This window comes from Aulonocara sp. 'chitande type north' Nkhata Bay, linkage group LG13 (genome assembly GCF_057382095.1).
Source record: "Aulonocara sp. 'chitande type north' Nkhata Bay isolate Kocher_YH1m ecotype deep benthic linkage group LG13, A_spYH_male_GT1.1, whole genome shotgun sequence".
Taxonomy (NCBI): domain Eukaryota; kingdom Metazoa; phylum Chordata; class Actinopteri; order Cichliformes; family Cichlidae; genus Aulonocara; species Aulonocara sp. 'chitande type north' Nkhata Bay.
Genome location: NC_141356.1, coordinates 10467566 through 10491554, shown reverse-complemented (window position 1 = coordinate 10491554; position 23989 = coordinate 10467566). Strand labels below are relative to the sequence as shown.

The window sequence follows — 23989 nt, the reverse complement described above, 5'->3', positions numbered from 1 at the left end:
ACCCCATTCAAGAGCTGTTTTTGTTTCATTCTTCCCATCTTCCTAATTACTGTGTATTGTTTCACATAATCTCAGTTTTATGCATCTGATTCCAGGTTGTCTCCACCAGTCTGATGAAAATGCTAATCAAGTCATTACTTGCCGTCCGACAGAAACAATGCTCCAGGGATGATGAATGGAACAATGTCTTCTCTTGTAGCGGGATTTGAGAAGACCTCCGAAGCAAAGAAATACAGCCAGAGGTCACGTCTTCTTCCAGGTTCAAATTAACCATTTATTTCACGAAGCTGAGTGAGAAACCTGTTAAAAAGTTTTGTGATTCAGTCAGGGTGGTTCGCGTAGATTCTTGTAAAGTCTTTGTGATTGGTTTTAATTGAGCCCTTGAACGACAACCCGGCCATTTTTGATATATAATCACGTAGACTTTTGCATTGAAATGTGCTCTGAATAACATTTATTCTAATGTAATGTCAGTCTGCCATAGCACCAATCATTAATTCCTCTCATTCTAAATTAATGTTATTATATATCAACCCACACATCCACAGATTAAAAGCAAGGTGCATTGCTTCTATTCCATCCCTGGCCTTATAAAATGAGTAATCATCTGAGTGGCTGATTTTACAATCTGGTCAAAAAGACCGGACGTTAACATAATTCTACAGTTTCGTAATAAATTAATATTAAATCTCTGAAAATGAAAAGTATAAATGAATAAATAAGTGGACGTTATTAGATGACTGGCAGATTTGATAAGGAGAAAATAATACGTGCTATAACAGGCATCCTGCTACAATCAGTGCTTTAATTAAAATGCATATTACAAAGTAACAGAAGAAATAATGGGAAGTAACAGAAACACTGTTTCCTGCCTAACCTGCCTACTACAAAACAGCTTTATCTTCTTTACAAGCAACCGAAGCCATGTTCATTATTCCATCTGTGTTCGTGTGTGTGTGTGTGTGTGTGTGTGTTTCTGTGGTGAGAAAAGGGGGCTCAGAAGGAGTATCCAGTGACACATTACTGACTGTGCTACAGCTGTTCTGCAACCGTCCCCATCACACGATCAGATAAGCGCACTAAAGGCTCCAGCATGTTACTGTGTTGATGCTACACATGGCTTTGCAGGCCCGTGTCTACATGTTATAGCTGCATCCTGTTACTTGCGTGGACAAAAATATGTGAAATGAAAAAGTAGGGCACTTTTTTTTTTCATGTTTATGCAGTTGCTGGCCCTTTAGCTGTTTTGCACTTCTTTGTGCTAAAATCTACTGTGGTAGTTTCTTCTTCTATTCAACCTAAACTCTCAGCTAATCAGCATGTGATCTACATGCCGCCAGCCTGTTGGAGAACTGTGTGCAAGCATGTTTTTGGTGAAATAAATAATCCTGCAATTATTTAGAAAGATCTCAAAGCACATCTTGATTCCAGCCAATCACAAATCAAAACCCAACAGATAGAAAACAGGGAGGTAAAACTCTGTGACGGTCTCCGGTCTACCTTCTCTACAAAAACCAAAATATCAAAAGAAACTCTTCTGGACATCCTGTGCCAGAGTGAGAGGAACAAATTAATAAATCCAAGCAAATCAAGAAAATATAATAAAAAGACATCATCTCCCACAGATTCTCCAGTGTCCTAGTAAAAAGTAACACTTGGGCCAGTAGCTATGATAGCCAAAAAGCAAAAAATTGGTAGTAAAGAGCAGACTGCCACCAATCATGAAACAATAATGTGAAGAGGGAACAAAGAGCTACACTGGCAAACATCACAACATGGCTATTAACCATCTGCACCTGATTCCACCAACACATCCTACTTCAGTCCAAAACAGATTAAACTCTTTACATCCTTAAACATAAATATCAGTTTATAATATAATGTAGGGCTGTATATTTTATTCCATATAAATTCAGCTTAATTAAAGTAATTCTCGAGTTGAACATACAAGAAAAAATAATAGAAAGGGACAAAAAAGGCACATCAACATATTCAAGAACAAACTGTGCCAAAAGATGGGCAAAGTACATGTTACAAATAGTAGAAAATAAAGATGAAACAGAGGGATAGTAGCACTTTAGCAGCAGTGTCTCTGCGTCTCAAGTTTTTGGATTTGAGCTCAGAGAACCATTATCTATTCCTTGTCTATCCTCTGGGGCTCTGAGGGCTGACCAGACACACTAGGGTGACAGAATCAGGAGAAAAATGAGAAAAATAATTGGAAGGTCAGATTTGATAATGGCCACTCCAGTGAAAACCATGCTCTTAATTGGTATAAGCGCCGTTTGGTGAGTTTTCAAGGTAAAAGTAAAAGCACTCATTATCTTTTCCTTCTCGCGAAAGCTGACGCTGCCTCGCAAGCCATGGCAGCGATCCCCTCGCAGTGTTTGAGCCGTGACATAAGGCTTACGGCGTTTCTCTCGGACTCGGGCTCTACTCTAATGAGTCGCTGAAAAATCATTAAAACCCGCCGCATGGAAATATTTTAGGTGAGAAGTAAAGTTGTGTTCGAGATTCGCAAGTGTCAAAGTAATTACTTTCCCATTTTCACATTCTTTTGTTGTTCATTCTTTGAGCAACAAGTTGAAATTCCACCTTCTTGAGATAACATGTCTCCTCTTCTTTGTATCTCTTTGTTAAACTCATCAGGTTGCAGCACGGGTACAAGCTTGTATAGCGAGACTGAAAACATGAACTTCAGCTCTCTCTGACTGTGAATCCCACTAAATCCCCGGCATCACCTGTGAGAGCGGGCAACTTTGGGAACCACAGTGAGTGTTGTGCAGCAGAATGAGTGTCACCCTTGCAGGACGAGTCCTTTCATCAGGCTTCACTATTACCCTGACCCTGCCATCTGGGAAAACAGATGATACTAATGAGGGATGGCTTCTTGTCTCAGGGTACCAAAGGCACACACTGCCCCCATTGTGCTACACTGTCCCTGGGCCCACTGGGAGTCACAGACACTGCTCATTACGCAAACATACTCCCAGTGATGGACAAAGACAGGTAAGAAATAACATGGGGCAGATTAACAGCATGATAAGATTGGGTGACGATTCATCATGAGACGGGAGGCTTAAAAAAAAATCCCTTTTTTAATTCCAACAAGTTGCAAGACTTGTAAGGCAGACAAGACTTCTCTACTTCTGCTCTGTATTTGTAAAATAAAACCGACAGTGACGGTGAATGGGTGTTGGGTAGACAGCAGGGGTGGTGGGGTGGGGGTGTTACTTGGCTGTGGATTGCTTCTGCACAAAACTGGAAAGGAGCGACCTCTCTGAAATGTGAGGGTCAGACAAGGCTAATTAGTCTGCAGCAGCCCCTCAAATTTCTGCCCTGGGATATTAATGAAGTGATCCATAGGAAAGCAGCTGCTCGCCACACAACCCGCCACCACGCTCCCCTTCCCACTGCAACCTCCATTCCCCTAGCCCCCCTGCTGCGCCGCGACTCTCCCTGGGAAGGGCAATGCTGTGCCAAGGAAGAAGCCCACACTGCCCCTCCAACCCGCCCCCCCACACCCTGGAGCGTGACAGCATCCGATCGATGGCCCCCGGAGCAGGAGGTAGATGAGCAGATGGGTGGGGTGTGCAGCTGTGCGTGTGTCGCTATGCCAGGAGAGGGTGACAACAGCCTGGCTTTGTGTCCTACATCAACAGAAAAATAATGTTTCCACTAGAGTGAGCACAACGGGTTGAGGAATGGATGTCTTGTGCCGATGTTTTATCTATTTCTGCTTTCCTGTGGCGTGTCGGAGGCTTGCCATGAGTAACTAGTGAGGTAAAGCTTATTAGAGTCTTGACTGGTAGATCTGCTCATAAGAGGCGTCATCATGCTTTGCTGTCATTTCTTCCATGTGCTCAGGGCTCACACAGCAGAGGAAATTATGTGCCCACGAAATACCTGCCTGGAGACCGAATATCAGAATTTTTCAGAGACAAGGAAATGAAAAAATAATTCAACACGCTGCCTCAAATTCACACACGACAAACCTTTTGAGACAGAGAATAAACAGGCCGGGTTTAATTTTGAAAAATTCACACCTATCAGCGTTTGCTCACATCAAAACTTCCGCACATAAGCGAGTTTGAACCAAAAGAAAGCTCTGATCTCAACTTCCCACAAAACAATAGAAAGAAAAGAAAGAGGTTCTTTTTTAGGGAGGGAATGTGGAAAATTACAATGATTAAAAATCATTTTTCAAGGCTTTTTGAGACTAACGAACCATGATGAACACAAATCAAAGATGACCATTCTTTTGTAACATTTTTTTAATAATTACAAAGAAGTCAGAAGTCCTGCCTACAAAGACTTTTTAGTTATTAAAAAAAATAGAAGGATGAAGCACGTTCCTAACCCATCTCATCGCTTCGCTGTTTCAATCTGGGCCCTCTCATCTATTGAGCAAATGTGTTTTGTGGACTATGAAATATAATGTTGTAAAACATTTTGCTGAAAGTTGAGCCTCATGAGCTGTAAGCTGCCTCAACAATCCAACAGCTGCCGCAAAAGGTTTAATTCTTCATCCCTGACGTGACTGTAGAACGACAACCACAAAGGCTCAACAGTCAAACTGCTTGTTGTGGATATTGAGACAAAGAGCACAATAACGTGCAATTCCACAGCCATAATAACCATATTATTAGCGTCGACTCCTTTTATGAACATAAAAACAGTTTTTTCTTCTTTCTTTGACAGTCGCGGCATCTTTTAACAAAAAACAAAAACCGCAGGACGAAATACACATTTTCATTTTCACTGCTACCGGTGCCTGTTAAAGCCAGGGCACTGCATAATCTTTTCCTAATTTCTCACTTAAAATAACAACCTTTGGTGAAGTGCGGGAGGTTAAAATTCCCAGTGTGGAGTTTTCCCCTACAGGCAGCGGCATCATTCAGTTTTTGCAGGTTCGGGTCCTTAGAAATGCAGAATTAAATCTCCATCCAGTTACAGCTCTGACAGCTTATTTCGCACGCATCGATGTGACTGCAAGGGTACTAGAGAGGGACCCGAAGACCAGTAGGCCAGTGTCCATGAGAGCACCTCTGCAATTGACGGTGTGTTGTTGTGAGGGGTCACCGTATGAATACTGAATCAGCCGCATGGGTCCACAAGTACTGAATCAATGAGTCTTCCATGACCATGATGATGGGAATAACAAACGGATATGCAAAGTAACCTGCAATTCAACCGGGGGAGAAAAAAAATAACCTTAAAATCCTCAGCTGTTAAATAATGTTTTAAAAGCAGTGCAGATGGTGATGGTACTCTTGAGCGCTCATGCAGACTGCATAAACATGAATTTTTCCTACGTCTCGTGTGTCACGACAGAATGTACTGTCAAAACGCAGTGGTGTATAAGCCTGTTACTGGGAGCAATATGAGATTCTTTTGATCATCTGCTGAGTTCCAATCTGTGGGCAAACAATTGCCACCGGCATCTAGTAATGACACATTTTATAGATATCATATACTGCCCTCCGAGAAGCACCTCCATTACAGCGGGGTGTCAAAAAATGTGACCCCTTCTCTCTTTCATCTTCACACCTCTTAATGAACACTCACACTCCCTGAACCTTTTCCTCCTGATTGAGTTTTACCTTTTTCCCTGCCTCTGGACCCTTCCTCGATGGAAGCATTGGTCAAATCCCCGATGAGAGAGTTAACCCTTGGTCGGCTCTGATTCCCCAGTAAACAACGCCGGGCCTCTGGTTCATGAGTAATTGAACACTATTGATTCTAAGGTCTGGGGGTGACAATAATGAGGCCACATATTAGGCGACAGTAAACACGAGCTGTGAAGACAGCTTTACCTCTCGCTGACACAGAAGAAATCTTTTCACCTACATGCTCTGTGATAGCATCACTATCCAGTGTCTTTCACAGCACTTGCTTTGGCTTTCCTTATCGGCCTTGCTGTCAATACAGACAACCCTCTGCTCCACTGGGGGCATGAGGAGGTATTGACATTCAGCTCAAACCCACAGCTCTGAGTGGAGTCCAGGGTGTTACACATGAATTATGCATGCCTTGACGCCAGGATGCCGAGCAACACCAGTGCCATCATAATTGAAACAATTGAAAAGACAATACCAGATGGGTCAATAATTAGACAGCAGGAGGGGGAAACTTGATCCGGACGCTCCCCTGCTTTGCCCTGCCAACCTAACCACCACGTGCACAGAGGGGACCTTTACAGGCACGTCCTGGTCCCCTTCGGTGCCCTGCCACGTGCTGGGCGACATGCTGAATCGGGTGTGTATGTGTGCAAGGCAGTGTGCGTGCAACTATTTGGAAAGGATATGGCAAACTTTCTGGGCGAGATCACTTCCCAGACAGTGGCTTGTTCCCAATTAAAAAATTGAACGTGTTGTGTTTGGAATGTTAAAGTTTCTAGAAGTGCTGGGATAAGTGAACTTTTGTGGATCAGTAGCAACCGGCAGAAAGCATCTGCGAACTGCTGTCAGAGCGCTGCCACCTTGGATTAGCTCTCTGACGTTATTCACTGACATCTTTTGGTGTGCAGAAAACAGAGGCAGGTGAGCGATCCTTTTACCCAGCTCTGCGCGTTCATAAATCCACACTGAGGGCTCCCAACTGATCCATTGCACTCACTGGTCTCCTGGCCAGAGCGACTGGCTCAAGGTGATCACCATAAAACTGCTTGCCACAGAGCCATTTCTCACGTTGCCCCTTAAAACAACCCAGGAAACGGAAGCAGTGTGATGCAACAGCGACACTTCCTTGAGCCAATATGTGTCATAAAAACTTAAAGTCTACTGTGATCATTTTAAAATGGTTACAAAAGAAATCTTTGATGTATTTGGTTTCTTACTTAATTGATGCAGACATAGAAACTGTTTTGACTAAATTCAGAGTTTTCCCTGGAATGCTGTTAATCTTTATGTGTATAATTTCTTCTCATGAGCTTTTTAAAAAAAACTTTATTATAAGCAATATTTAAAAAAGAAACAACAGCTTAACGTGGAATTGGGGATAGCTCACATTTATTAATTTATTCAATTGTGAACTTGCAGCATAAGTGATTATTTTTCAGTGCTGAGGCCAAATAATTAGAGTATTTCTTAATTATGCCCCCCAAAAATCTTTTAGCACAATGTATGTATAAAAAGTTTGATATTCAAACAGCCTTGGGCCATAAAATCTACACACAAGTATACAAACTTGACTATCCTGGGAACATATTGATTGGGAAAGCACTTAAACCAAGGTAGGAATCCAGCCCATAATGTTATCAAAAAGGAAGTTTTATTTTCCTTTTTTATGGAGTCTCATTTCCGTATTTCTCAAAGCGGTGCCCCTGAAGGAACACACTGGCTCCAGTGTATTGGTCCCCATTAGAGTTTATAGAGACCCATATGTACTTTTATGGGTAGGTTAATGGTTTTTAAAGGGCCACAGCGCAGTTCTGGATCCACAGCATTAAACTCACGAATGCCAACCAGGGATATACATACAGGACACGTGATTATATTTAGGAATGAAATTTAGCATATACCAATGTCACCATGCCTGTGTATCTTGAGCAGAGAGATACTGGGATGCACAATGAAGAAAGGAAGGCAAAACCTGTCAACATTTACAATCTTAAAAGCCTAATGAGCGGAAGTAACCATAGCAATTTAGTGAAAAGAACATCAAAGACTAGGGAGCAACTATTTAGGCAGGCTGTATTCATGCATAATTAGCTGTGAAAATGGCACTACAGGAGTCTGCTACTCCCTGTTCTTAATTAGTTTTTATCCTTAGTCTTGGATGAGAAGTAAACAAAGCCATCAGATTAAAACTTTGCTTTCTTCTCGTGACAACGACGCTGTCAACGGTGGAGACATGCAGAGTTTTACCCGAAACTGTGCACTGTTGTCCCCCAGGAATGACTGGCAGTGCTCTGTATTGGTCTTGGTGGTGGCATAAGGAAGCCCGAAGCCCCGCTTAACACTACAATGCTGTTGTTGTAGCACGACAGTCAATCTTCAGAACTGAGCATATAAATAAAATTGAATAAAAACAAGCTAGCTAGTGGAGCGGAGGGGTTTCAGTGTTTAAAAATATTAACTTCGGGTGTATCATCGCATCATGCTCCGGCAGCTTTTTGTGAAAGACCTGGAAGTCTTTTGAGAGTATAAAAAGGCTGATAAATTTCGTAAAAATATATATTTGAAAGTCAAATTGCGCAGTCTCTTTTTCTTCTGTCACATTTGACTTATTAAAGACAGCCTGGAATAGACTAACTCCAGACACCATGTGTCATTTTGCAAGTATTCCACATTTATTCAGGCTGGGAAATAAACACGCACCACATTTGTTTCTTTCAGTTCCCAAACGCACATCTCAGCTATTTTATCACAAAAGAGTCATTTGACTTAGGGTGAAATATTTTTTTTATATCATCCCTACCTGATTGCAATAAATTGACAATATATGTACACAGATTGGTCATTATTTTAGATTTTAAAGGAGCGCTTTATTTGGAGCGGCAGTAATCTACAAAATCCCCTATTCGATGATGCAAGTATGGGAAGTAACAAGAAAGACCCGTTTCATGCATTCCCATGCCAAAAGTAAGTCTTCAAAGAAGAGAGACTAAAGGTAGAGTTTAAAACAAGAAAAACTTTCTAAATGTGTTTTTATTTATTCATTTATTACTTTTATTACCTCCACCAGGGAGGTTGTGTTGCTGCTAGCATTTACATGACTGCGTGTCATTCTGTAAAAACTGTAGCTCGAAAACTTTTGAATGAATTCTGAGTGGGGTCATGTTAACAATCCATTCAAATCTGACTCACTTCATCCAAGATCTTCAAGGTGAGCTCAACAATTTATTGTGATTTATTGAAAATTGACAAAAAACTTAGAAACTATGATTCTTACAACTGTGGTGTGTATTGTCAACATATTGAAAGTATTGTATTAAGATTTAAAATAGGTGATATTTGACCTTTGACTTTTCCTTCAAGGCCAAATTCTTAATAATGCTCTATAGAGCTATTGAAAACAATGTTTTTACTGCCACTGCTTAAATTACCAACATATAAGGAATGATATGAGGCGGTGCTACACATGTGATCTGCCCTGTATAGGAATTCTAATATTATCATTGCTAAAGAAATAGTATTAGCTAGAACCATCCCTGCTACTGTGGTATGAAAAAAATAGACTCTACATTAAAACAAAATGCTAAAAAATAAAACAGATTTTGGCAGCTGCAACACTTCACCAGTGATGGTTTTCTCTGTATGTGTAAATGTGCCACCGCTGGGTGATGAGCCCTTTGTAACGACAGCCTTCATTAAGCCTGGCTCACTCACGGACAGATGGGAGCTGTGTGTGATAGGACGGCAGTACTGCATTAGAACTGCTGCCACATTCCACTTCAAACCTGACCCTCCACTGGTCCCACTTCATCTGCCACCCACAAGCCCCCTCCCGCCGCCACCAACCCACCCCCTCCTGACGCATCACTGTCATCCTGGGGCTCGGGCACGCCTTGATTTCACCCCCTCCTCCAGAAAACAACCGCTGCCACTACCACCTCCCACCCCCACCCCATCAGTCAAACAACCAGTCTACCACACAGGCTGCAGCTACTCCTGCACCCCATTACTCCAAAGGCCTCTCACCTCCTATTTTCAGCCATTTTTGTGAGAGACCACCGCACTTTCTGACTGCTCATGTTTACCCGATCAGTCACGACCAGCCCACCACCAACCAAACACACAAAGAGACACACACACACACTTCTAGTTTCCCGGTGATGAATGACCGTTGGCCGTCTCACTGACAGCTAGGCAGCTGATGCCACATAATTACAGTATCGCCGTTTAGGCAAAATTACCAAATTACTCCGGTTCTCAAGAGGCCTGGAAGACTGACAGGCCAGCCAACAAAGGAAACCCAAATATCTGAAAGGAGAGCGACACAGAAGAGTATGTGAGACTTCACAGATAGAGTGAATTTAGTTTTATTCTGTTCTTTGAGCTAAAGAGTGAGATGATTAGTGTGGAGAAGCAGTTTTTGTCTCATAAATAATACAAAAAAGGCCTCTCCTTGATATACTATTTTCCTTTTCATACTCAGTTAATTCTATCATTAATTCATCTTGGAAATCTAGAGTGTATAATCACAAACAGCTTAAAATTTCATCCCAGCAGCAAGGTCTGGCCATTTTTTCTTTTCTTTTCTTTTACAAAGGTTTATTACTTTTTTTTAAGAGTTTCTCACCTTTCCTTGATTTAATGCCTTCCTTTATTCAGACTAAAGATTGTAATCACTTCAGCCACTATTACAACAAAAAGTTCAGCTTTTATATTTAAAACTAAACAACGACCGGCAGGCCGAGCGACCGAGCTACCAGACAAAAACATTAAAACAATCAAGACTGTCTGAGAAAGTCCGTGGCAGACCCTGCTGGTAAATGGAGTGTGGGTGAAGAGATGAAGTGACATTTATGATGTGAGCGCTAACAGTGCGCAGCAGAGAAGACGTTGACTTAGCACTGTGTGCGTGTGGCTGGGACTGCGATGGCCACCGGGGTTGATTTAACCCCCGCTAATTTATCTGCTGCAACAAAGGATTTCTTTAACTCCACACTTGAATTCAAAATGAGAAAAAGAAACACCTTGTAGCAGTCTCACCACTTCTGTTTGATGCATTATGAAGAGATAAAGCCATTAGCCATTTCATTTGTGAAAAGGGAGGCCAGGAAATTGCTTACTAACTGCTTTTGCAATAAAATGTCTCTATCTGTTATATTTATACTTTGGCTTCAAAAGAGTGGGCGGACACTGAATGCCTAAATAATATGTTATTGTTAAAAATCCAATCAACCTAACATGTTTTTAACATTCCTAAAATAATCAAGCAAGAAAAAACGACAACAACCTCTTCCTACATAGTTGATTTAACCTTTCAATCACTGCTGATCACACCTGAAGCGAAACCTTGGCCGACAGAGCTACTATATATGATGAAATCTTTCTTGTAAACAGGTTGCATCCAGATTAGCAAATTATGGGCTGTCCAATGGTCCTCCGAATGTGTCAAAATGAGCTATATATGCCACTTACTAATAGCGAGTACTTTGTTGTGATTTATCTGTGTTTGCTGAGTGGAAAGAGACGAAACAGACGGCCTGGTCTCCCAGATTAAATAGGGCATGGGAAAGATTCCTCATGCTATTACGGAGAAAAATTTATCACAGGTGTGTGATTAGTATTGTTAGCACAGGTGCAGTTACAGTAAACACCAGAGACTCCCATTTTGTACTGAGAGAGAGCAGAAGATAAAGAAGGAGGTGAAACGAACTAGGGTGCATCTCCCAAAGGTGCTTCATCTAACTGCGGTCCTGTAAGTTCCACCAGAGCTCGCAGCAATAGCGCCGTTTCCACACACTGACGCTGAAACAAACTTTTGAACCCACCATCACAGCGTTTGGTCATTTTGTCCATGTTTTGTGTTGTCGTCCAATTAAAGTGAGCAGTTTTTGTCATTAGACCGATTTTTCCACAGAACGGGAAAGAAACGGGATTATCAAAAAAAAAAGACTTTGATGGTTTAGTTCAATAGGTATTACGTCTAAAGAGTTTTAACTGGAAACTAGAATCAGTTCTTGGCATTTAAATATTTTACGAAAATAAACCAGAGCAACATGGCAAATATTCAATCTTTAATACATCACTTGCTATGAGATTTGTTGTAGACGAGAATTACCGAGAGCAGGGATGTCAAACTCATTTTACATCTGGGCAACATTCAGCCCACTTTGACCTTAAGTAGGCCCGATCAGTGAAACTCCCCTTTCTGTCAGTGTAAATAAGTTTAACTACACATTAAAATACTCAGATATCTTTATATATGAAAAAAAGAATTCCAACAGTACGTCTCTTTTTCTAGACGATAGAGAAATGCTGATGTGGTGAGCGACTCTTTGGAGTTAAATTATAAAAAAGAGATGTGTAAAATTACAGAAAATGTTTTGTAATAATACAACAAATTCTTTGTTAATTCACAGAAATTTTTTTTAGTAGATAGTGAAAGAGATTTTGGTCATTTAAATGTTTATTTATTACTTTGCAGGAGGAACAGCCATGGGCGAGGACTTTATCAGTAGGAAAAGCTGTAAAACGTATAAAAATACAGTTAAAAGTCCAAAATTTATGCCCTCCTTCAGATTTCCAGGTCGCACTGGACCTAGAGTGATTACACTGATAACCTTCCACCTTTTTCAGCTACTGTTACAGTTCAGAAGGCTACAAAATAATAACATAATAATATATATAAATGATCAATTTGTAGACACATAAAATATACATGATTGTATGGACACTTATTTTATAAATATAATGATTTTCTACTTAGCGGTTAAGTCATGGTGGTAAGTGAGACAGATACAGAAATAACATCCTTTAGATCTAGTCGCTCTGTCTGCCAGATGCTGCCAAACTACAATGTCATGTGAAAACAGAAGGGTAGAGAGCTCTGATATTTTTAAAGCTCTTAGATCTTAGTAACACACACTGAGAAGCTAAAACCACAGTATGGTTTCAGTGGACACAGGATGCCAGGAGGCTCATGTGGTAGCAGTATGAAAAAAAAATACATGAATGAAGTGATGTTGTTCAAGCAAAGCCTGAGTGCGAACTGGAGAACTGCAAAGTCATTGCCGACACGGAGCGTCAGCTGAGTGTGTCAAGAACAGTTAGCATCTAGTTTTAGATAAGAGGGTAATCAAAGGTTTGCCAGGATCTCAGTGCTGCATGGATAAGGTTGTGTCTCCACACTATCAGAGCGGGATGGCTAGAGGCAATACTCCAAAGGCTGAAATCTAAAACCTTACCACTGATAATGTAGAGTGACTACAAACGTCATATGAATCTCAATGATCACCGTTTCTTTTAAAGAGTTTGTGAAATAGCGGACTGAACATGTTCTTTGCTCAGTGAGACTACAGACGTTTTAGATATACAAATAAATGAATACAGCACTGTTGCATTCATGTAACAAAGAAGCTCAATAAAAACATGTTCACAAATAATTAAAGATTAAAGTCGAAAGAGGCCACTGTTATGACAGAAAGACGATAAAACTAAATCTTGGCCCATCTTTCTTGGATCCAAATATGATTTATTATTTAAAGCATATACTTAGAGCTCAAGGAATAATGGATTCGGGGGGTGGGGGGGTGGGGGGGAGGCAAAACAATAAACAGTGCAAATGTTTTGAACTGTCAATCTAAAGTAGCCCTAGGGAGAAAAACAAAACTGGGTAAAAGATTTCAGATGAAACTGGAGAATGAAAACATCCAACCTCTATCTAAAAGTTCCTCTGGGACATTAACTTTCTCAAGCAGACCTCTAGTTTGAACCCTAAATACTTTCTAGGTCTACTGTGACAGCTAGGGCTGAAATGTGCAAGTGCTGATTAACCCACGAGGTCTTTGCTAAACTTTATTAGAGTGGACTAGTGGACCAGCATAATAATGATAAGATTCAGACATCTCCATTGTCGAGTTCAGCCGCTGCATATCATCCTACAAACTGTCACACATTTAAATTACCGTAACAGCACCAGATAAATGCAGATTATTACCATTAAGCGAGTTATATTTTACTTAAAGGATTATTCCAATTTGGCTTTTCAGACGTTTGCCTGCTCTGTGAGTCGTAGTAATTTGGAATAAGTGCGCTATATTTATGTTTTTTTATAATAATGATGATGATTTTTCATTAAAGGGTAAAACACTAAGTTTGTAACATATACAGTCATGTAAAAAAGGTTTCGCAGGTCTCTGTGCAGTCCTGTAAAAATTAAGTACATGCCATGATTCAATAGCTTAGTTTTGCACCACCTTTAGCAGAAATAACTTCAGTTCATTGGGGTTTGCAGGGATTCTTCATGCACAGCTATTTTTGTGGTCTCACCTCAGCATTTGACCTTGACTCTTCTCCTTTTCAGCCATTCAGTTAAAGATTTGCTGGTATGTTGGGATCATTGTCCTATTGCACACTTTAGGTGCTAGCTATTACTTATTATTACATATTTAGGTGTTTATTTTGTTGGTTGACGCAGTGACTGCAATGTGCCCAGGTCCTGGAACTATAAAACATGTCCAAATCATCACCCCTCCACCACTGTACTGACAGTTGCTATGAGTTTGTTTGTGCTGTGAGGTTGTTTGTGCTGTTATGCTGGGCTTGTTTTCACCAAATGCGATGCAGTGCATTACGGTCCGACGTCTCCATTCTGTCCAAAGCACATTGTTCCAAAAATCTTGTGTTTTGTTCGGATGCTGATTCAAAACTTTGCAAACCAAAGACAGTTATTTTCAGAGTGAAGAGACGGTGCTCTGGCAAAAAAGCCAAACTTGTTCAGTCTTTTTCTAACTGTACTAGCATGTCAGCATTGAACATGCTAAACGAGGCCTGAGGAGCCTGAGATGCAGCTCCTGTTTTTTGCATTGCATAGTTTGCTGGGGTGTAGACTCCTGAGATGATTGTGGCATTCGTGTTAACAAACACCTGAATGCTCCACACCAACAAACAGCCCAAGTTTCTATTTTATAGAGGTGCTCCCACTTACTGTTGATCACTTAATCAACTGCATTTGATAAGCAGCACCTGGATGCACCTCTTAATTCCTATGGAGGCAATAAGAGTGCTTAATTTTCAGCAGCCTACACAGAGTCCTGTGTAAACGTTCATGTTCACATGGCTGTAGAAGGCCAATAAAGGCTTTATTTAACAGTGTTGTTCCAGACTACTTGGACCATTTGTAGAACTTGAAGGATTTAAAGAAAAGCTAATAAATGTGTTTAAGTTTTAGCAATAAAGTTGATCTTGATATGAGACAAAGTTGTAACAGTGACATTAAAAAAATGCTTTGCATATGGATATATTTCAAACGAAGCTATAAAATCTTAAGATAGGTACGTCGAGTACAACTTTAACCGGGCAGAGAAGAGCAACTGAAGTGGTGCATGGTGCACATTTTAACGTAAATGCTAACTAGACAGACCACAGTACGTCAGGCTGAAGGACATCACGTCTGACACAGTGGTCAGCAGCACAGGAGCACCACAGGGAACTGTGCTGTCCCCTCTTCTCTTCACCCTGTACACCTCTGACTTCTGCTACAACTCTGAATTATGCCATATTCAGAAGTTTGCAGATGACACGGCCATCATGGGGTGTATCTGGGATGATCAGGAAGAGGAGTACAGAAGTCTGGTGAGGAACTTTGTCGCATGGAGTCACACAAACCACCTGCAACTCAACACCTCAAAGACTAAGGAACTGGTTGTGGACTTCGGGAGGTCCAGAGAAGGTCCACTGCCGGTTCAGATAGAGGGGGAGGAGGTGGAGGTGGTCAACAAGTACAAGTACCTCGGGCTGTGGGTGGACAATAAACTGGACTGGTCATGCAACACAGAGTACCTGTATAAAAAAGCCCAAAGCCGACTGTACTTCCTCAGGAGGCTGAGGTCTTTTAACATCTGCAGGAAGCTCCTGAGGATGTTTTACCAGTCGGTGGTTGCTGGAGTACTTTTCTATGCTGTGGTGTGCTGGGGGAGCAGCACAGCAAAGAAGGACTCATCCAGGCTGGAGAAACTGATCAGGAGGGCTAGCTCTGTGGTCGGCATGAAGCTGGACACTCTGGTGACAGTGGCAGAGAAAAGGACATTAAAGAAACTGATGGACATTATGGACAATGCCAGGCATCCTCTGCACACGGCCATTAACAACCAGAAGAGTCTGTTCAGTGACAGGTTGCTTCTCCCAAAGACAAGAACTAACAGACTTAAAAACTCCTTTGTCCCACACGCCATCAAACTGTTTAATTCCTCTCTGGAGGGGAGAGGGAGGGGAAACAGGAGGACAAAGGAGGGAACAACTAAGCTGTAGTGCCTCTTCACCTCACTGTGCAATACCTTTTGTGCAATACTTTTGTAAATAGTCAACAGTGCAATAGACTCAATACTTGAAATGTGCAATTCACTTGTATTTTTATTTTTATTCCTATTTATTCTATTTATCCCCTTCGTATATTTTATTTATATTGTCTCTGTATTTATATATATGTGTGTGTGTATAACTCTGTAACTTCTGTCGGTGCTGTGCTTTTTTGGAAATCGAATTTCCCAGAGGAACCCACCCGAGGGATTAATAAAGTTCTATCTTATCTTATCTTATCTTATCTTATCTTAACTAATGGAATAACTGCACAGTGTTGAAACTCAGCTTCCAGTAGGAAAGTCGTAAATATGAGACATAGCTGGTTACACTTGACATTGTATTTTCGTTTGATCATTAATCTGCGGACGGATGAGTAACTTGTCTAACATGAGGTCAAACAGACAATTTCCTTGTCAGATTGATGTAATAGACAGTTTTCTTTTGTTGGAGTCTTTCCGCTATGGTAGGTGGGTAATTACTGTCATTGATAAATAATCTTGAGCCAGCCCCATAATAATCAGTCCCACATGTGCTTGGCCTTCTTAAAGGAAAGGCTCATTTGCCACTGGGATTCACAGTCTGAACTGCTTAGAAGGATGTAATGGAGAGCAATTTTCTTGTCTTGGGGGGGGGAAAAAAGGCTGATATGGGATAGGTTAGCCCGGTCATTTTCCATTGCCTCGGCACATCAAATCTCCAAACAAGGACAACTCTGATTTCAGATCTACTTCTTTTCTCCCCATGGGCACTAAGTAGTTTTCCGGGACACAAGGAAGAATTTTATTGCTTTACCAGTGACTTCGAGTGTTAGGTTTAAATTGTCATTTCTCAATTTCTTACAAAAACAACAAAATTGACCAGTCTAATCTTCTTTTCTTTTTCTCATGAAAAATGATACACCTTGGCTGATATTTTTAAATAACACTTAAGACTCCGCAAATGCTATAATTTCAAGAGAAACAGCCGAGCACATGGCGTGATGAATGGCTTTCTATGCATTGTTGGCAAAGTCATTAAACGACTTCTGGACACAGAATGCCAACCCAAGCCTAAATCCCTGCAAACCTAATTAAAAGCAAAGAAATATACAGTTGGTTCTTCGCATTGTATGTTTAGACTGTCTAATTACATCCAGTGGAATAGATTCCAGAGAGGGGAGTCCCCAAAGAAGGCTGCAATCCTCTAAGAGATTTATATGTTTATAGAAAATTGTGAGAAGCCGACTAATGTTCAGGAAAAACTAGAAAGAGAATGCCCACGCTGGAAATATTGTGCTTTGCCAAGATGTAAACGCTAAATAATCCATCTGTCTGTGTTCTTCTCACTTTGGAAGAGCCGTGGAGCCACCATCTGCAGATATGCGTCAGCAGAAGCGGTTTTGCATGCAGTGAAACACAAAAATTATATTTTGTTGTTGACAATTTAAAAATGAAAAAATTTAATTTATGCTGAAATTACTAAAGCTGCTTTTGGCTGCTCGCTCATTCACAAGGGGTCACCGCAGCACAGCATGTTTGATTTGGCAGAGCTTGTAGGCCGGATGCCCTTCGGGTCGCAACCTCAAAGGATTTATGTCTCCTCCCGGGATTGAACTGGGGATCTTTCGCTTGTTGATACAGTATGGAGTTACTACATAGTGAAAATGCTAACAATGTAAAATAAAATATGTGTTCACTTGTTAGTTCAATAACAGGTTGGTTCATATGATATCTGTCTCACAAATTAAATCCAGACACCGCAGTGTTGTTTGACAGCTTAAATGTCTTTGCAGCTACAGAAATCAATATGTGGCAAACAACATGTGCTGTGAACATAACAACAATTTTGGTTGGTTTGGTTTTGAGAGGCAACACAATGAGATATGAACCCTAACTCAGCTCCCACACCTTTGCCTCTAATGCACACTTCTGCATTGTTCCAGGAAAAAAGTGTGAGTCCAACCAAAACCTTCGAGTCTGGGTTTTTGAGTTGATCAAATCAGAGTATTTTACTCTGGATCAAGAAAGTGTATCAGTAATTAAAGAAAGCCATCATCAGCGGAGCTCCAAAACCAGGATTCACTATATCAATGGGTAAATAAAGAGCAGAGCCTCCATTTTAATCCAGAGGACTGAAAATTATGAACATGTGTGAGCCATGAAATTTATCTTAAAGAACAGGATGGGCAGGGAGGCTGGCGACTACCGCGGCCGTCACAGGGCAAGAGACGGCATACACCCTGGACAGCCCCTCAATCTATCATAGGGCCAGAGATTGGATTTTTAAATCTAATTACTCAGGTGTAACGTGATAGGGGCGAAACGTGGCAGGAACTGAAGATAAAAATATGGAGAAACAGATAAGACACCGTTTACTTGATATTAGGCACACCCAAATTAAGGTGCTTCGCTACGTGTGTTGACATCCATATAAGTGCGTTAGTTACCTGCTTCAAATGTAGGAATCATGGAGTGGATTTAAATGTGTGTATCCTTAATCTGAATCAGAGTTTTGTTAAATGTATTTCTAGTGAGTTTTACTGAACCTGGATTTTGGCACGAGGCCCAGATCTGTGCCTAGTTTTGCGTGTGTGTTTTTTTGTGTTCCTATCTGTGTGTTCCTAAAGTTTTATTTTCTGCACCTTTGCTGCTGCTGTTCTTGTTTGTTTTCATGAACTTTGGTTGATAAAAACTGACCTTGTGTTTTTGAAAGTAGCCTCTGTGCTTGCATTAGGGTAGTAATGTGCAGTAATGTGATAGGCTGACTCAGTAGGATCAATGGAGAGACACGGTGGACCATCACATTGGGATTTCCCTTCATTTGTCACACGTCTATAATGCATTTCTTGAATTTTCACTCATGTATGTGCTTGCTCTTCCTTTGGCATCTGTATCAAACAACCTTATGTTATTTAAAATCCAGGGATCATGTTCCTCAGTTTGATTTTACCATATGTTATAATTAGTATAAATGAAAATAAAAAGAAGCAGCCTATGCTTAGATGTTCTCTGGGGGGGGGGGGTGCTTCTAAGCATGAGACTGACCACAGGGCTACTTTTGCATCGTCAACAGACACTTCTCTCATCAATGGTGATGATCCATCTGCTACGTTCAGTTCATTATACACATTTAAAAACTCATTTTATCCAGTTTATGTATTCAGCTTTAGCCACAGCAGAGGGCCATTAACATCATATTAACTTTCAATTAATGAAAAATATATTCTGCTATTTCACTGCAAGCTTTTGCCCTTTTATTGATACGCCTACATGTGACATCCCTGAATTTAGGGAAATTCAAAAATGAGAAAATTGTCTGCTGTCGTGTTTGTTTACTTTGTTCTGTGGTGAGTGGGTGGACAGACTATTATTTGAGATTTTGTACAGTGAAAAGATGTTGTTTGCAGTCACGGCAGCTTCATAATGTGTGTGGAGGTGGAACAAATAAGTCAGAGACAGAAATTAATGCAAAAAAAAAAAAAAGAATAAAATCCAAAGTGTGGATAGACTTTAGACTTGTCAAAGCTGAGCTCACAAAGAAGAGTAAAGCAACTGTCAGTCCCCGAGAGCAGACGAGAGACGACGCTATTATGACAGTGATCAGAGCTAGAAGATGATACCGGCTCGGAGTAAAGATGCTTTAATATAAAATAACATCACATTCAAAAACGAACCGGCTGTTCCTGGTAAAGAACTACACAATCTATAACGAGTTATCAGCGTAGAGAAGGTGTTTTGCCCCGAGATAATTACAATAACAGTACCCAATGGCAGCGTGATTGCTCCCAGGTGACATTGCAGGTTATTAAATTGTCACGGTGCACCCTGCTTTGGATCTGCAGACACTTAAACTTGCTGCCCACAAGACAGACTCGCAGTTTATCTGCTCCATTTGTTTGACATCTTTACGACATACCGTATTAACACAACCTAATTTCATCTGAGCCTCAATGTCTTCTCTTGGCTGTCTCACGGAAATCCTTCAGGGTTAGGTTAGGACTGCTGGGACGTTTGTCTCGACCGAATTACACCAAGTGACATTTCTTCACTCCTGTCATGTTTTCCATTTCAAGTTTGCAAGGAAAGGAGCTTGTGACAAAGTTTGAAAAGAGACACGTGTATTAAGGACGATTAGGAAAAGAATTTCGTTTGGAAATATCTACGACAAACACACGTTGGCTTTCTTAACTTGATTAAAAAACATTATGTCCGTTACAGAGGGAAAAGGAAAACTGTGCAGTCCAAATTCTAATCGTTTATTCGTTCATCTTCATGATAGCAAGATTTATGTGATCTGTTAACGGAATAAATCAGGGATGAAAAATCAATCAAATTAAGCAACTAATAGCTTCGTTAATGTCTTTGTTTGTGTGCAGACGACACTCTCATCCAGCAGTACAGCAAGCACCAATCATATTAATTATCTTCCAAATAACAATTCCCTGTTTATTACAAATGAGCTCTAAAAACTAAGTAATTTGGATTCACAGGTTCTTCTGTTCAACATCAAATGCGTCCCACTCTGTTTTTGGCACTAATGACCTCAGTCATTATATGAGAGCATACAAGCGTGTATATAAGACATGTGGGGCCATGTGTGCTTGTGTTTAGTTTGCAAAAGCGATCATCTTTATCCAAAAATGACAGGAGCAATGGCCTCAGGTTGAAATATAATACACATATACATGTAAATGACAAAATTATTTAAGTCTAAAAGCAATCAAAAGACAAAAGTATTTTTTTTTATCCCTACAAATGATTTTTTTGGCAATATTGCAAAGTAAGAGCAATCTGCCAGCTGGTTCAGAAGCCTTGTGTTGGAAAAGAAATGAGCTGTTTTATTAAAAACTTTACAGATTAATGCTGGAAAGTGCACTTAACGCTAATTCTTAATGTTCACTGTCAGGTGATGTAGCTCTCAATGGCAACAGTTTTAATTAGAGAATTATCCTGGAAGGCACCTCGGCGCACATTACAAAAACAAACAGAAAAAGCTAATAATTACTGATACTCACATCTTGCAGGGAGATCATAGCCGCAGGTGATCTTGGCTTTGCCGGTTTCACAGCCATTTAGCGAGTGACACTCGTCATACAGACAGGACCCAGCCGCTTTGTGTATGCAGCCATCAACTGAAACAAACAGACATACAAAGAGAGGTAAGGGCCTACCTGAGGAGAAGCATGTAAAACCAGGCACTCGACATATCCCAAGCCAGCTGGGCTAATTAGGACTTTGCGTGCTTTATCATGAGAAAACAAACAACCAGCAACAAGCTGAAAATTATGTTTATGAGTTTGATTCCGGTTAGTGAATGTCTACGTTTTCAAATCAGCTCCCTGGTGCTCTATCTCCTCTCTATAGGGAGGCTGCGTCTGCCATAGAGTGCTGTGCCTATTGCTGGTAAATATTGACAAGCTTAGGAATGAAATTAGCTGGGCTAGGATCTAATAACGCCTCCGCACACAGTGAAAATGAGACTGTTCTTCCTGTAATCTCTCTCCTCTGTCAACAGCGATATGCAGTCCGATCATTAACTGTATTTTCTGGCCCGTTGTGGAATCCACCGTCTTCTCTGCGGTGAGCCTGCCACGATGTGGATCTGTGTTCTGATTCTGTCATGCTCCCGGTTGATGTGTGTGTCCTGGTTCTACGGAGACCCCTGCCCATCCCCCCACCTATCTAAGGTTTTAATTTTACCAGGTTAAGGCCAGGATACATCTGATTGATGGCACGTCTTACAGGAGAAGGCAGAGAGATAGAAATCCGCATTATCTGTCTCTGAAAGCCTGACATCCCCCCAAGAGCATGTTATCAATCACACTGAAACATGATAAAATCCTCTTCAAGTTGTCCTGTAAAAATCCTCACAGGCCATTAGAGGAAAACAGAGGTAGGAGGAAACAGTGGCAGGTGGACAACCACACGTACCCATTTTTTTGGTTGCTCTTCGTTAAGACGAGATCAATGGAGGGCAAAAGCCTCCCAGACTAACTTTATCTATCAAAACTAAAAGAGTTGAGATCAGACAATTAAGAGCCTGCAGGATAACATTAAACATTTTTGTAATATTCAGATTAAAGAAAAATGTGACTAATCACCATCTTCATCTATAATCTAATAATTATTCCTATACAAAGCTATAAAAAACATCTTAAAAAAAAGGCTGGAGATTAGTTATAACCTATCTTCTAAAATCTATTTTGCTTCACATCGTCAACACAGACAAAAGGTCTTTTGATGAGGGATGGTCTTTTTCTCCGCTCCTTTCAATCTCTCAGAGATGAGTCAACAACAACAGCTGGGTGGAAGATTTTCTAGCTCTATCAATCATCTTTAATGGACTGAAGGACAGGCACTTGACAGAGACAAATCCTGATGGCTTTTCAAAAAAGTAACAAGAGTTTGACAGTGATGTGGATATGAGGAGGGATCGCTGTGGTGCCAATGAAAGCTACTTAACACAACAAGAGCAGATGTAGCGCTGGCTGTGGGCTTGGCATTTTTATAATATCCACTGTGCGAACAAGATTGATCACAAATGTCTAGTTGCATCTTTGCAAACATGAATTGTTCAATTCAAATTGGTACACCTATTTAAATGTGCGGTGTGTTAATGTGCATAATATCCAATTAGCCAATCATGTGGCAGCAACTCAATGGATTTAGGCAATTTAGGCATGTAGACCTGGTCGAATTGATCTGCTGAAGTTCAAACCAAGCATCAGAATGGGGAAGAAAGCGACTTTGAACGTGGCGTGGTTGTTGATGCCAGATAGGCCAGAGTTTTTCAGAAACTGCTGATCTGCTGGGCTTTTCCCACACAGTCATCTCTAGGGTTTACAGAAAATGATCCCAAAAAAAGAGAAAATATCCAGTAAGTAGCAGTTCACTGGGTGAAAATGCCTCGTTGAAGTCAGAGGTCAGAGGAAAATGGACAGACTGCTTCGGGCTGATGGAAAGACATCAGTGACGCAAATAGCCAAGCTATGCAGAAGAAGAACGTGCAATACTATGCACCTTGAAGCAGATGGCTTACAGCCGTCACTCACCACTCCTGTCAGCTAAGAACAGGAAACTAAGCTATAATTCACACAGTTTCACCAAAACTGGACAGTAGAAGATTGGAAAAATGTTGCCTGATCTGATGCGTCTCAGTTTCTGTGGTGAAATTCAGATGATAGGACCAGGATTGCATCCATCTATCCTACCTTATATCACCTAGTTCAGGCTGCTGGTGGTGTAATGGTGTGGGACATATCTTCTTTGTACACTTTGGGTCCTTTAGTATCAACCGAGCATCATTTAAACACCACAGCCTACCAGAATATTGTTGCAAACTATGTCCATCTATTTACGCTCACAGTGTACCCATCTTCTGATGGCTGCGTCCAACAGGCTAAAGCAAAGTGTCACAAAGCTCAAACAATCTCTAACCGATTTCTTGAACATAGTGTACTCAAATAGTGATAGTGAACATTGTGAACTCAGTCCAACAGATGGATGTGATGGAGCGGGAGATTCACATCATGGATGTGCAGCTGACAAATCTACAGCAAATGTGTAAGGGTATGGAGCAAAATCTCTAAAGAATCTGTGGCACAAAGAATTAAGGCAGTTCTGAAGGCAAATTATCCCTTTAATAAAAAAAAACTTGCAGCCTGAAATAGGGAAGGAGACACAGTTTAGCAAATATCAATATCAATGCTTCCCTTGCACAGGTGAAAAGCAAACTACCATCTTCTAATGGTCATAAGAAGACATCCAGGTTTGGAAAATATTATACTGCCCTTCGCTGTTGTGCAGAGTTCCCGTGGGAGTCCGCCCTCCACAGACACTCTGACTACACTCATCACTACTGAGCATAACCGATCTTTTTACCTACGAGCACCTCAGGAACACGGTGAACAAAAGCACATGGGATTCTGTGTTTTATCTCAGTACCTGAAAAGTCAGATTGCAGATAATAGTTTCTGATTTTATTTCACCGCACCCCCTGTTCATAGTTGCATTAGCTACTTTTTCTGATGTTACTGA

At 40.9% G+C, this 23989-nt stretch overlaps 1 protein-coding gene across 1 annotated transcript in view; it reads right to left on the bottom strand.

The window, feature by feature from the left end:
- Positions 1–23989, bottom strand: part of macrod2 (mono-ADP ribosylhydrolase 2) — a 421359-nt gene that overhangs the window by 233243 nt on the left and 164127 nt on the right. The window contains exon 5 of the mRNA XM_086258668.1: positions 20968–21084. Within this exon, the coding sequence (XP_086114794.1) occupies positions 20968–21084 (117 nt within the window). The remainder of the gene's footprint in view (positions 1–20967; positions 21085–23989) is intronic.